At 40.7% G+C, this 15,198-nt stretch overlaps 2 protein-coding genes across 3 annotated transcripts in view; one reads left to right on the top strand and one right to left on the bottom strand.

The window, feature by feature from the left end:
- LOC118431265 (Fanconi anemia group C protein-like) overlaps positions 1 to 3,056 on the top strand; it is a 9,124-nt gene extending 6,068 nt beyond the window's left edge. The window contains exons 10-15 of the mRNA XM_035842380.1: positions 32 to 131; positions 309 to 384; positions 528 to 666; positions 1,271 to 1,427; positions 2,012 to 2,212; positions 2,673 to 3,056. Of these exons, the coding sequence (XP_035698273.1) occupies positions 32 to 131; positions 309 to 384; positions 528 to 666; positions 1,271 to 1,427; positions 2,012 to 2,212; positions 2,673 to 2,942 (943 nt within the window). The 3' untranslated portion in view covers positions 2,943 to 3,056. The remainder of the gene's footprint in view (positions 1 to 31; positions 132 to 308; positions 385 to 527; positions 667 to 1,270; positions 1,428 to 2,011; positions 2,213 to 2,672) is intronic.
- Positions 3,057 to 8,831: 5,775 nt separating this feature from the next.
- The window catches only part of LOC118431325, a 69,812-nt gene continuing 63,445 nt past the window's right edge, over positions 8,832 to 15,198 (bottom strand). For both annotated transcript variants that reach the window (XM_035842445.1, XM_035842446.1), the window contains exons 7-10: positions 13,348 to 13,573; positions 12,712 to 12,968; positions 11,514 to 12,295; positions 8,832 to 11,375 (exon numbers count right to left, since the gene is read on the bottom strand). In XM_035842445.1, the coding sequence (XP_035698338.1) occupies positions 10,655 to 11,375; positions 11,514 to 12,295; positions 12,712 to 12,968; positions 13,348 to 13,573 (1,986 nt within the window). In that variant the 3' untranslated portion in view covers positions 8,832 to 10,654. The remainder of the gene's footprint in view (positions 11,376 to 11,513; positions 12,296 to 12,711; positions 12,969 to 13,347; positions 13,574 to 15,198) is intronic.

The raw sequence follows: 15,198 nt of genomic DNA, 5'->3' as shown, positions 1-15,198 counted from the left end.
CCCCCCCCCCCCCCCCCCCCATCCTGTACAGAGAACTACTCCAGCAGTCTGCCGGCTCCCCATCTCTTCTGAAACTGCTGAGAGTCTTTAATGAGAGTTTCATCTTGGAAGTTTGCAAGTTGCAAGGAGAGGTACAATTTTCTTGTCTATTTTCGTCCTTAAATATGTAAGGTTGAATAACATTTAAGATTTAATCCAATTATTTTAGATGTAATGCGGCCAGCTAGCCATATGATATAGGAATTCAAATGTAGTTTATTTTGCTCAAATTTTGGTTTTCTTTCTTCATTTGTCTGTGTGGCTTGCAGGTTCCCACAGTCCTCCATCTGACCTACAACTTGCAGCTGCTCCCCCTAGTGCATTTGCTGATACTGCACCCTGCAGGTAAGATAAGTGAGACTACATGTACTTCTGAATGGAGACTTTTCATGAATTTACAATAATGATTTCACTGTAATTGTAACATATGATTTGTTTTTAGTATACTGTAAGAGTATAAGTCAATGTGTGTTTGTCCACATCTTCAGGTCTTAACCAACCAACCTGCCAAGAACACCTGAAGAACATCTGTAAGACATTACAGACTGTACAGTCACCTGCATGTCAGGACACCTGGACACAAGTGACCCAAGCAGGGGGTTGCCAAATAGGGCCTGGCATCAGTTGGTAAGTTGGTAATCTGTAATTTCAGCAGTAATCTTTGTGCTTGCAGAACAGACCAACCCTAACTGTCCATCACAATTAACAGTACAACCAATGACGGCATGGCAATTATCAGTTTCACCCATGAGAGAATGACTGCAGGCTCATCAAATATTGGCATTTTTTATGTGTCTCTGCAGTGTTATGTTTTGACAGAGGTGGGCAGGGTTGGTCTATTGCTCCATGTACAATGTATTGATTGACGTTAATTTGGTAGATAGAATAAAACTGTTATTTCAGGTATCAGTTTGAAGCTGAACATTTTGTATAAAACTTTCCATTACCTATGCCAGGGAATAATTGCAAAGCAACTTACAATGTGGTTGTTTTAGAGAAGAAGGACGACTCATCGAACTGTGCGTCTTGAACAAAATGTTAGTTTTTTTAGATAGATAGATTTGTAGTACTCATAATTGTAACCGTTCTGTCCTCTGCAGCACTCACAGGAGCTGGCTGGTGCCGGTACAGTTTGGTTGGTGGTACAGCGAGTCTGTAGACTGTTGCTTATCAGTAGTCATCTATTATTCATTCATTCATTCACTCACTCTAACCATTCTACCATCTGCAGCACCCACGACAGCTGGCTGGTGCTGGTACAGTTTGGTTGGTGGTACAGCAAGGCCTGTAAACTCCTGCTGCTCAGTCCTGTACCTCCCCAGTCCTGTCTACAGTACCTGGCCTGCTATCACCTACCTACGTCACCTCAACAACAGCAGGGATTCATGGTGAGGCCTCTGTCTTACAGTCAATGAGTTTGGCTGGATTTGTTAGTATCGAAATTTAGAAATCGCCAGAGACTGGAGCATGTTTTTCTTGGGGACCTGACATGAGCAGCAGTTCTCTAAAGATGTGCAATAATCAAGAAGAAAATGGGCATAATACTCACAAGCAGACTTGATGGCCAATTGATTTTCCTACTGTGTAACTATCACAATAAGACTTGCCTTGGAGAAAGACACATTGTTTGTTCTTATATCTTGGATCTAGCTATTGTTTTTTGGACGTATTCAGGGAGCCTCTCATCTTTATTGAAAATAAAACTATCATGAAACTGAACATAAGATTGCTGGATACTTAATAAGCCACTCTTACCAATTTTTAATTCAGTGGTGGACTTATGTAAATCCTCAGTGTGGTGACCTGAAAGAGACTGTATTGGTGAGATATATTGGTGAAAAGTATTGGTAAGGTATATTGGTGAAAAATTTGCATTCAATGTAATATTGGATGTTTGAAATGTATAAATGATTGGAAAAAGCTCAAACATTTTGGTTATTGTGTATTTTGTACCATTTTTGTTTTTCTCCAGAGCTGCATACTTGATGTTGCCTCCACACTCCACGATCTCCTCCCTAAAATCCACCCAAAGTCACATGACTTGTTGTATGCTGTATCGGCCAATCAGCAGCCAGATTCACCAGCTCAAAGGGCTGTGATTGGTCAGCTGCTGATGCTGTTTCTACTGCACTCTGTGGGGGGTTATGGGATTGCTGATGACGTTCTGAATATGGTTAGTTTGCTCTTGAATGTACTACTGTCTTAATGGTAGCAAAAAAGTCTTAATTAGAATTGGCCCCCTAAGTTCCAAGACAGTGGCATGGGGGACAAAACACTTTTCCCAAAATGATACCACTTTTTCAAGGGCCATGTAAAATCATGAACATGATATGTCCAGAACATGAGATCATATGAAAACCAAAATTTATGCTGCAGTACCTCACAAAGTCGCTTGGAGGTCAATAAGTCAACTTGTCCTTTGTTTTGCTGACATCTTTCCGCATGCCAAAGTTAAAGAGCTTGAGTTATTGAGGTAAAACAGAATCAATTCCCAAGGGGATGCATTAATGGGATTTTTAGATTTTCAATTATATCATTTTCGTGACAGAATTAAAAGTTGCCAAAATACACAGAAATGGCTTTTTATTTTATGTTCCTGTTTGATGATACTGTTTTTCCATCTTTACCCAAAGGTTGTTGGTGAAGAAGATGCTGTGACCAGATTGGCTGTTCTGTTGGACACAATTGAAGAGAATGTTGTTGGACCAAAGACAGCAGAAAGTTTATCCTGGGTATGCCAGGACAAAATCTCTGCAATAATCCAAACCATCAGTTCCCTCCAACTTTCCACACAAGAGCAGTTTCATACCTCCAAGGACAAAGACAGACTGGAGCTGGATGATCTGAACTGTAGATGTGACAAACTCAAACACTTGATGCAAGAATTGCTAAAACCAAGTTAACACTTCTTGTGAAAGTGCTACTCAAGTTGTCGGAAGAAGTAACCGACATTTTGCTAGGGTTTATATATGACATTTCATGTTATGTCAATGGCAAGGATCTTGCAGTCCTACAGAAATCTTGCAGTCCTACAGAAAACATATTTAAGTTTTGGTAGACATCACAATAGGTTCTTGCTTAATCCTACGTAAAATGAAACTGTTTCTTGCAGAATATAAAAAGTTTTGTGCTTAGTATTTAACATCAGGACAATATTACGGGAAAGTCTCTCTGCACCAATAAAATTTGTTGATAACTTTATCAATGGATCCTTAGACATGTTCATCTCTAACTCTGTAATATTGATTATATTTTCATATTGACCATATAGCTTGGTGTTATGCTGGCTGTGTGTGTGTGTGTGTGTGTGTGTGTGTGTGTGTGTGTGTGTGTGTGTGTGTGTGTGTGGTCACAGAATTACCTGCTCTGCTGCTGAATATTTGCTATACTTTTATCTGCCATAACTGTTCCTTGTGAATGCCTCCCCTACCTTCACAATATCGCCCATTTTCCTGGACTAAAAAATAAGTATAAGTACAGTTGGGATTGAAAATGATTCTCATTTGGACAAGGTCTTTTATCATCAATCAATCGGCAATCGAGAAAGCGGGTTCGACAATACCGTAGCTATATGATTATGTTGTATGTCTCACACGGCTCAAAAGCGCCCCAACGCGGCTAAAAATATCATTGCAGAGAAGATCGCATTCAGCACAAGCAGATATAATTTGAACCGCTAGGGGTCCTCACTGATACGTGCAGATGATATCGGTGGGTGGCATTGCGTGACGTTATATTAGTCCATATTCAACCATTTTGCTATTAACCAGCTGCAGGACTCCGAGAGTTTTCCTTGTGGTTTTATTTCAGACCCCAACAACAGAAATATCCGTTCCAATATATAGGAAGAACCAATTGATTACACAAAACGGCGCCTATATTCAAAACATACATAAACGTGTCTTAGTTCATGTCATCTGGCATTTGATGAAAGCTAACAATTCTGTCACGTTTTTCTTCAAAAACAGTCTATCTATATCATATTGGAAATCAATATAGATCCTCTAATATCATGTTATTTTTGCACAAATAACTTCATTTTATAGTCTATTTATAGTCCTGTTTTAATATTAGCAAAAGGAGTATTTTCAAATTATTTTCCGCCTTTGCAAATTCAGTAGCGTAGCGTCCTCTGGACAACCTACAAAACTGATGATGAGAACACACGCAAAAAAGAACGAAGGTTAATATGAATATTAAAAAAAATGATAAACACACGTCGTACGTAGTACGAACACTAAATCAGCTGTAATTGTTTCTTCGTCGGTGCAAGGAGGTCCCTTTTTCAACCTACCTGGTACATGTAGGTAGCCAAAATGTACACTTTTCAGTGTCCAAATCAAAGTCTCTCCGACTCTCCAACCGCTCGGGTTTATGACTATATAGTATATTACGTCCACAAGTAATCTACACGCCTTACAGAAGTTTGTAAGAAAAATTGCATCTATTGATCAACAAACAGCCAGAATCACCACGGTATTTGTTCATTGTCTTATTAGTTCACAAAATAGAATTGAAATTTGGCTGTGATAGCCCTTCAGAACGTGAGATTATAGTACATGTACACTCGACTACTTCTATTTGGAAATTGTGAAGGAAATGTGTCATCTATGACCGAATATCGCATGGTTAAATTTGCAAAATGTCTTAAATATTGTCATTCATAACTTTAAATGGTCGTATTTTCGAAAACAACGTCAAATATGCCTAAAACATTGAAACCCCTTTGAGAGCCTTTCACGATTTCCCCATTCCCGAATAGGCGGAAATTTGGCAATTGGGCGGTCGTTTTAGCCACTTTTGAGGACGCGGTCGGGAGTGGTACTGCAGCTCGGGCTCTATTGGGGTATGTCGTCCCAACTTGTAAAATGCGGAAATATGGAAGAGATTAGGCTTACAGCCTGCGAAATTCACCCAACGTGGTCAAGACATTTTTACATACATTTAGAATGACCTTTAAGATACTAGCTGACATGGAAAGAATCAATTTTAGGGCCTGCCCGACGAGCCCATGTAACACCATGTATGCCCGTGAAAGCGCCACCTACATTCATGTGCACATCAAATCTTGTGCGGAATGAGTGTGTAAAGGATATATGTTGATATTTATTTATTTTTTTAACAATTTCTCCTTTTTACTCAACTATCCGCCTACTTATATGGGGTAAGAGACTCAGAGAAGCCCGGTCGTCACTCAGAAAACATCGAGATCTTTCACCCCAACATCTGCTTGGAGCCCCAGGCCGATATGTTATGAGCTCCTGGCGAAGAAACAAAGGAAAAGTTATCCGATTTTTCTATAACAAATTTAGCCTTCTTCTTGGTTCTTCATCGGGTTTTATAATATATGAAATAGATTATAACATTTCTCTGGAAGTCAGGGAGTGATCCACATTAGATAGGGCATGTTATACTTATTACTTATTAGTTGTTACGAAAACGGGAGCACAGAATGAATGAAATATTAAAAAAGTTGATATGATAGGAAAGTAATGTTACCTGCATGTAGAATCTTTTCATATTTCCAACAAGTGTTGACTGGAACAAACTTTTTGATCCAATTAAATGACGGTTAAGATGATAGATGTTATGCTTTGTGACAGAAATAGGTAGTTGAGTCTGACAGAAAGTGAGTACAATTTGTCATTATCATAATTCATCCATGAGAACTTTGTAGACTTGTATTCTGCTTATTTCATGTTAAAGATAAGACACATTTATCATATATTATGATATGTCTGTGTAGTTTTGTGTAATCAACCAGCTGTTCTACAGGAATGTGTATTTTCTGCTGTTTGGACTGTGCAAAGTTTAACTTTGTGTGCCATTCATGACACATGTAGTAATTTTTCCTTTAGAAAAAGTGTTGCTAGTAAAACAGGTCTTAAGCGCAAATTACTCAGTCAGATGATACGTTTCATCGTATATAGCTGGTCTGAGATCATTGGCTTACCCAAACGTCATTTTTCTTCAAAAATACTCTGTATCATATTGGAAATCAATATAGATCCTCTGTTATCGTGTCATTTTTGCATTACATCTACCTTCATTTTATAGTCTATTTATAGTCCTGTTTTAATATTAGCAAAAGGAGTATTTTCAAATTATTTTCCGCCTTTGCAAATTTAGTAGCATAGAAGGTCAGTCTGGCTTAATTTGATGGAGAACGTCCTCTAGACAACCTACAAAACTGATGAGAACACACGCAAAACATAACGAAGGTTAATATGAAGAAAAAAAACATGATGCACACACGTAGCACGAACACTAAATCAGTTGTAATTGTTTCTTCTTCGGTACATGTAGGTAGCCAAAATCTACACTAGGTCTTTTTCGTTAAGCCTAGTGTCCACATCAAAGTCTCCCCGACTCTCCAACCGCTCAGGTTTATGGCTGTATAGTATATTACATCCACAAGTAATCTACACGCCTTACAGAAGTTTGTAAGAAAAATCTATTGATCAACAGTCAGAATCACCACTGCATTTATTCATTGTCTTATTCAAGTTATTGGTTGACAAAATAGAATTGAAATTTGGCTGTGATAGCCATTCAGAACGTGAGCTTATAGGACATGTACACTCGACTACTTCTATTTGGAAATTGTGAAGGAAATGTGTCATCTATGACCGAATATCGCATGGTTATATTTGCAAAATGTCTTAAATATTGTCATTCATAACTTCAAATGGTCGTATTTTCGAAAACAAAGTCAAATATGCCTAAAACATTGAAACCCCTTTCAGAGCCTTTCACGATTTCCCCATTGCCGAAAAGCCGGAAATTTGGCAATTTGGCGGTCGTTTTAGCCACTTTTGAGGACGCGGTCGGGAGTGGTACTGCAGCTCGGGCTCAATTGGGGTATGTCGTTCCAACTTGTAAAATGCTGAAATATGCAAAAGATTAGGCTTACAGCCTGTGAAAACTCACCCAACGTGGTCAAGACATTTTTACATACATTTAGAATGACCTTTAAGATACTAGCTGACATGGAAAGAATCAATTTTAGGGCCTGCCCGACGAGCCCCTGTAACACCATGTCTGCCCGTGGAAGCGCCACCTACATTCATGTGCACATCAAATCTTGTGCGGAATGAGTCTGTTAAGGAGATATGTTGATATTCTTTAACAACTCTGGCTTTTTTACTCAACTATTCTTCTGCTTATATGGGTTGAGAGACTCAGAGAAGCCTGCCCGTCACTCAGAAAACTTCACGATCTTTCACCCCTTGGAGCCTCAGGCCGATTTGATCTCCTGGCGAATTAACTAAGGAAACTTTATCCGATTTTTCTATAAAAAAATTAGCCTTTTTCTTGGCTGTTCATCGGGTTCTATGATACATGTAATAGATTATAACATTTCTCTGGAAGTCAGGGAGTGATCAACATGAATTAGGACATGTTGGGTATCTACAAGTTGTCACTCCTGTAGCCTTGCGCATCAGACACTAGCGTGTCATTTGTATTCTTTGCTGCAGGATTTGCAAAGGTGGAACAAATGGTTTGAAATCATTTTAGAGAATTGTTGCGAAAATAGGACCCCAGATTGAATGTAATGTTAAAAAGTTGATATGGTAGGAGATCTATAGATTCTTCTTTCATTTCATACTTCCAACGAGTGTTGACTAGAACAAACTGGCTTTGAACCAATCAAATGAAGGATAAGATACATGTATATCGATACTGTTATGTTTTGTGACAGAAATTGGTATCTCTGATCTCTGCTCAAGTCCGATGGAAAGTGAGCACAATGTGTCATTATTATAATTCATTCATGAGAACTTTACGTTCTGCTTATAGATACATTGTACTAGCTTTTATCAAATAACGCCAGATGTATTTCATGTAAAGATGCTTTCAATGTATGCATATTATGATATATCTGTGCAGTTTTGTGTAATCGATTAGATGTTCTACAGGAATATGTATTTCTGTTGTTTGAACTGTGTATAAATAAACCACAAGTTAAAGTCTGTGATTCATGATTCATGATAACGTTATATTTCACTCCTTTGACAGACATTCCCAGAACAGCCCGTGCGGCTACGTTACTCTCCAAGCAGGATTGGCGGGGGAAATCGCGACCTTTTCATCAAAATTGATGAAAGGAAAATGTCACGATTTTCCCCACCAATCCTGCTTGGAGAGTACGACTACGTCACATTTCCGACCCGGGACCCGGCTGGGCTTTTGCAGAAACGAAAAATTGAAGTTTATGCCAATAAATATGCACAAGGCATGCTGTTGAATTTTTTGTCCGTTTTGTGTTTTTTGTTGTATCTTATATCGTACTTTTTGTTTCCCAGAACTGCCCGGCCGGACCCCTTCATAGAAACGTGACCCTAGCCTAAGGAAGCGTCGCTCATTCACAGGTTTGACAATTCTGCGACTTGGTAAACGAGGTGGGCTCTTATGGGGTTTTTACTCCAGTTCTTGCCTTTGCCTTTGGGGCTTACCCTTACGAGTCGGGTAACGATGTCGTGCTTTAATTAGGAATGAACCATTTCATTCTTGTACAAGATCATTATTTGAGGGACATTCACATAACCGCCTGTACCAGATCATTTCTGTATTATCTATGTAGTACTAGATATAGTTCTGGAATCGGTACATAAAATTTCTTGATGCTTAAAATGCTATCAGCTGGGTTGCACACTCTAATAAAACATAATTATTTTCTGTCTTCTCTGGGTTCTTAGCTACACAACCTTAAGTAAAACACTAAAGACTACTGAAGAGGTTTTTGAGACTGTAAAGTAACAAATTTCCAAGCACTGAACACAAGAGATGAACTGATTTAGAATGGCTTTATTTAAATACAGTCTAATGTACACCATGACACAGAATAAGTCAACTTTTTTCATTAGAATAATAAAGATAATAATAATAATAGGAATAAATAAACATGATTCTTTGATTAATTACACATCCATAGTTTTCAGGATTGTACATGATTACATTTCCAGCTAACGACTACAACATTGCCTCTCCCTTTGCTAGAATAAATATACATGTCAAATAGTTCACTCTTACCTTACATGGGACATTTTGGTTCTCACTAACAAAGGAGTTAATTCAAGTCTATAAATGAGTAGAAAAAATTTGGCAATTTGACACAGACATTAGTACAAAGTAGGAATTACAAGAGAGTCCTCAAACAATAAAAATAAATAGTGACAATAACTTATTTGGTGCGCTCTTGTTACAATGTGACTTGAAAGACTAGTTAACAAAGGATGTTATAAATACAAATATGGCACGAGCACATTGAGATATATGTTTCCCTGCAAACAAGAGGGGAACAAAGAAGATTTCTGGGTTAATACAAACAAATCAACAACAACAATTGTCTTGTAATCTTTCCTGACTGAAGTTCAGGTGTTAGTCTTGCTGGGGTATGTAGATATATGTAATACATAACACCAAAACAGTCAGTGCAGTTGTATTGTGCACATTAACATTATAACACTGCTGGAATCATGACAATACTATTCATATTTTCAAATGGGTACACAATTCCTTTTCAATAAATCATGATTCAATACATCCCAGTACATATAGAACTATTACAAAATTTCCAGTGTCATAATCCTTCTTCAGCTCTTAGAAAATTCTTACTCTCATAACTCTCCTGGACCTCTGGATGAAATTCCATGGTCTTTATCATATTGTCATGGCAACAGGACCCTGTCCAACAATGTCAACCAAAATTCTCCTGAACTAGAACAAAATCAGACTTTCCAGCATCTCACTTCTCCAGCCATAGCACCAGACATGAACAGAGCCAGATCAGACACTAGTGTCAAGGAGGTTCTCACTAGTACACACTTTACAATAGAAAAAAAATTATATATCTCTATATCTTACAACTTGCCATGGGATCATCTAGCAATGAGAAGTGTATCGCTTACAGTACAGGTCAGCAGAAAAGGGTAACCTATTTTCATTGACACAAAAGAGAAGTTCTTTGAAATTTTCAGACCTGATTATCATTGTCACACCAGCCTCTTTGGCCTTTGTTTCAGGTGTAACAAACAAACAAAAAAAACATTGACAAAGGTTAACAATCATTGGATGGCAGATCTCATCCCATAATGACTTTTCCATTCCTACAATTTGTTCCCATTACAGAGGAAAAACTAAACTCATGAATATATCAATAGTACTTTGTGCATTACAGTTTCATAGCAATGACAACACAGCCCCCCTCCCCCTACAGAAATTCCTCGCATCTAAGTTGGCAGTGGTTACTTACACTCAATACTGGACCTTGTCTAGGAGGTTACTTGAACCATGCTACAACCATCTAGTGCTAGTTACAGGTTTCACAGTTGGCAGGATTTGGTGGCAATTTCACTTTTAGCTCCATGGATAGAGGATTGATTCTCAGAGTATCATGGACTAGATAACAGAGGTTGAAGTTCAGGTCTCGGTTGATCATTTCTGTGATGTTTTGAAGTTGTGTCTACGGCATGTTTGTAACATGCAACAATCACAACAGTTCCCTTCTACATGACATCCAATGATGAGTTCGAATATTACTACAGCAGAATCTGTTAATTTTGCTATTTCTTATCTTGATTACATATAATGATTGATCTGTGAGGTTTGGACATCAACACTCGGAGACGTCTGCGCTGGGATTGTCCGTTAGGGTCCAGGTCTCCATGAGGTGGTCGATGCTGTTCCACCGCTCCAGGATCCATTGGTCGATGTCAGACCAGCCTTCGTCTCGCGAGCCGTAACTTTCCGGGGAGGGCTGAGACCCGCCCATGGCCATGACGTCCCGACTCATGGAGGGCGACAGAACGGCCCCGCTGTCCAGACTGTCCTTTGAACGAGAGGCCTTCGCGCCGCCCTTGTAAGGAGAAGTGGACGCCAGGAGGGTGTCCTTGATGGTCTCCGATACCAGTCTGTCTATATCGTGGAATTTTGTGCTTAGATCTACGTCAACGCTTAGATCTTGGGGACTCAACGCACGAACATCAATCCCTTCATCTACAGACAGACTCTCGGGAACTGGAGTCTGCAAAGGCAAGCGGTCTGCGTGGCGGGCAAAGTCACGTGCTAGCAGCCTGTCTTCCTCAAAGTCGCTATCTCCCTCATGGATGAACAGAGCGCTGTCGGTTGCAGCACGTGCCCTCCCCCGTTGTCGACAGCCCCTCTGCTCTGCCCCGTCCCCCTGGATGCCTGCTCTAGCGAACGGAGCAGGCCCTTGCTGTTCACCTCTGGAATCCCCTTCAAACGACCGTAGTCTCCGTCTCACGATGCTTTCCGAACTGGAGACCTGTATCGCCGGTGTGTGCTCTTCTGAAGCTGACTCCTTTCCTGGGTATCTGCAGAGGCACAAATAGTGATTGTTAAAATTTCCATCCATCCAATGATCTTCAAAACATTTCTTGAACAATTTGCAGGATGCTGAAATAGCACAAAATCCAAAATGACATGAGTTGAATCATTGAAGAATTGCCCACCTTGCCTGTATCTCCTCAGTCCGGCTCCGCTGTAGGTACAGCTGTTTCCTGTGGCCTCTCAGCTGGCTCATGTCGATGTAGGCTTTCTCAGATCCACTGGCCTGGTTGCCTCTCTCCCTTGGTGAACATTGTTCGCGATGGCTGTATGGCTTGGGGGACTCCGTCAGGCGCTCACTGGAATCCGTCAGCTGTTCTCTGGAGCTAGACGAGTCCGACAAGCGCTCTCTCGATTTTGAGAGTTGAGCGTAGTCGATGTAAGCTTTGGCAGGTGATTTTGGCGTCTCCCGTTGTGTTAACTTGGGACTGGTTGTGACCTTGGAGTCACCTTCATCATCAACAGAAGATACACCAAGAGCCGCACGGTAAGGTGCGAGGTTGACATACTCCTTTTCATGCTTCCTCGATATTCGTGACCTTGGCTTTGCCATCAACTCTTCAGCAGTCTCCTCCATGCTTCTCTCGCCACCATCAGTGTCCTTACTCTCATTTGCAATGTTCTCATCTCTCTCCTTCCCTTCTGTCTTCCCACCTTCACTCCTTTTTGGTGAATTCTTCTCCTCCTGCACTCCTTCCATGTCCATGTAGTCCTCCTCTACAGTCACCCGGACGCGGGCGGGACGGTCCCCCCGGAAACTCCGGTCCCGCTGGACCATCTTCCCTCTCTCCACCATCCTGCGTTCCAGCGTGCTCTGCTCAATCTTCCCCCTCTCCGAGGTGAACTCTTCCATCTCCTCGTAACTTTGGTATCTGGTCGGTAAGTTTGCGGCTGTCTCTTCAAAAACCTGCAGTTGGGAATAAAGAATTTAGATTTGAATTTAGCTGTCATCACATAACACCAAAACTGTTTATAGAAGAAGAAATTCTGTCATTTCAAATTATGACAAAGAACATCAACATAACTTAGTGTCTAGTTTCTATCCTGCCAACAGAACCCAGCTGAACAAGGCTAAATATCATGACAGCACGAAAAGCTTCAGAGAAAATTGCCCTATGACAATGACGGACAAAACAGGAATCACTAAATATATGTCATGCCCCATTGTGAAAGAGAAAACACAAGACAATGTTTGAGAAGAAAAATGTTTCCTCCTATCATAACCTTGATATGTGTAAGAATATTTGACTGGAAAAATCAGACTCAGGAAATTGCCAGTGTGTTCTAAGATGTACAGTGACAATTTACAGCAGTTTATCTCACCTCATCATACACCTGCAGCCGGCCTGTACGCGGACTTCCGTCTCGTCCCAGTCGTGGGCTGGGCTCGTGCGACCGCTGGCTCGTGTCGCTGTCGGTACGATCTGCCTCGGGACGGCTGTCCTCACTTGAACTCGTGTTGCCACGGAGACGGCTGTACAGCAGGGTCGAGTCCGACTCAGGAAGGTCGTTGTTGTTGGGCTCGTCTTTGTCCTCTCCATCCTCGTTCACATTCTCATGGTCTTTGTCTGCATTTGGATCTACAAAAAAATGAAACAAAGATTGAAAAGGGAGTGAATTTTTCCTTAGTAAAATTAGGAAAAAACTAGAGAGCTAATGTAAACCAGATGGGCCAAAACCTATATGTGATGTGACGTGGTCCTCACACTTTCAGATGAAAGGTTGGTGAAATCGGAAATGCTTGAAGAGTCTAACAGGTAGTCTCTGCAGTACTACTGTACTGTGCTAGGAGGCCTTCCTGTACCAGTAATTAAAACTGCACGCTTCAAGTCCAAGAGTCCCATGGTGCCAAGTGCTACTCAATCGCTCCACATAAAAAGGCTTGGGGAAGTGATGTATTCAGCAGGTTCTGCAGTACTGCCACCTCTCACTAGGAGTCCTTCCTGTACCAGTACTCACCTCTATCTGCAGGCCACAACTCCAGCAGTGTCTGCAGCGCTGCGATGTGCTTTCTGAAGTCTATGGCAGCGAGAAGGGCTCCCTGTGCACCATCCACATCCGACCCCTGGGGAGGGGAGCACAGCACAGGGCCGAAGCACACAGCCAGGTTGTTGTAGTCCATTTTGTTGACTGAAGAGTTGGCCGCAACCCGTTTCAGGTGGTCGAGCAGGTAGCCAAGGGTTAACTGTAAGGCAAGATGTCAGATTTACTACATAGGAAGTTGATAAAGAGTTAGACTGTCATGAAGTTACAGCTTCAAGCATTGTTAGCATTATCAAATCCTGTAGCTTCTTTTGATTACTGAATGGTGCCTTCGTCTTCATGGATCAATCTTCACAAACTTTTTTTATATCAGTTTCCAGTGATTGTATTGGCACACACACTGTATGATATTTGACTGGGAGGTCAAAACACAGAGAATATTTCATACTTTCTATGAAAATACCGATCATCATTTCCTCCTATGTTCCTACAGGATGTGACGCATGGACCTACCACCAAGGCTAAAATTATGCCTTCCAAGGATGCCACTCCCACCAAGGCCAACCTTCAAGTTCAAATGCCAGACCTCAAAATGTGTTTCCAGTTATATCAATTCAGCAATACAACACCGGAAATTGGAAGACGACATATCAGAATGATGAAATATGCAACGTTTCTATGCCTGCTTCTAACATTGTCTTGAAATTCTCAATCATATAATATGTGACACATTATGACGCTGGCACATTTAGAAACTTCAATCAATGTACATGTATGTCTTCTTTAATCAAAATGACCACTGTGACTCCTAACCCACTAAAGTAAGATAGACACAACTCTAATACAACAGCTTAGAGACCATCAATTTTAGATAGGCCTCCCCAATAAACCTCATTAAGCTATCTGGAACTGCAAACTCACCTTCACCTAACCCCAAATCTATCACAGTAGGGGGGAGGGCTTTTGACCTTGAACCAGCTGGTTCTTATTAAAGGTCGTGTTAAAATGTCCGTCAAGTGTACTTTGAGGCAGAGTAAGTGATTTCATTTGGTAGAGGTGTCAGTAAGGTTGCCAGCTTTACAGACAGGTATGAAACATTGTAGACTTTCTTCATTCAGCAATTTCTGGTCTAGTCTCCAAGTCAGTATTTCACTTAAGTTTCAGAAACGTACACTATATTCCCTTATCATGCTCATATGTTGTGCATCAGTTTTGTTTTGAATCTCTTCTTTCCAAAAGGTGTGAGGAACCAGTTTAACGGTCAGATATACTGTAAATGCATTTAAGTTCGCGGGGATTTAATTTCGCGGTAGCGGGAAAATAGACTTTTCGCGGTGGTTTTAATTTCGCGGTAGCACCATGCACTGTCAGGGCTCAAAATACTTTTTTCTGCATACCTGCGCTGGTGCAGGTAACATTGAAAATCACCTGTACCAGACAAATTTTACCTGCACCACTCTGAACTTAAGAATTATGAATCACACTAAAATTGTTTAGGAACCATGCAGTGCTATTTTTTCTTTCATACTTTATCAATGGAGCGAATAACAATCCATACACACCTACATCACATATATATATAGGACATTTATGTATGAAACCCAGTACATGGACCAGTGCAGGTTAGGTGCAGGTAGACAACAGAAATACCTGCACAGCTCCAATTTTACCTGCACTAACCTGCATATGCAGGTGGTATTTCGAGCCCTGACTGTAGTCTCTTACTGTTATGGAAAAATGTTCGCGGTGGTTTTAAATTCGCGATGAAGCGGCCGCCGCGAAAACCGCGAACATTAATCCACCGCGAACATTTCTGCATTTACAGTA

Source organism: Branchiostoma floridae, chromosome 15, assembly GCF_000003815.2.
Source record: "Branchiostoma floridae strain S238N-H82 chromosome 15, Bfl_VNyyK, whole genome shotgun sequence".
NCBI classification, from domain to species: Eukaryota; Metazoa; Chordata; class Leptocardii; order Amphioxiformes; family Branchiostomatidae; genus Branchiostoma; species Branchiostoma floridae.
This window is presented reverse-complemented; position numbering and strand designations above follow the sequence as displayed.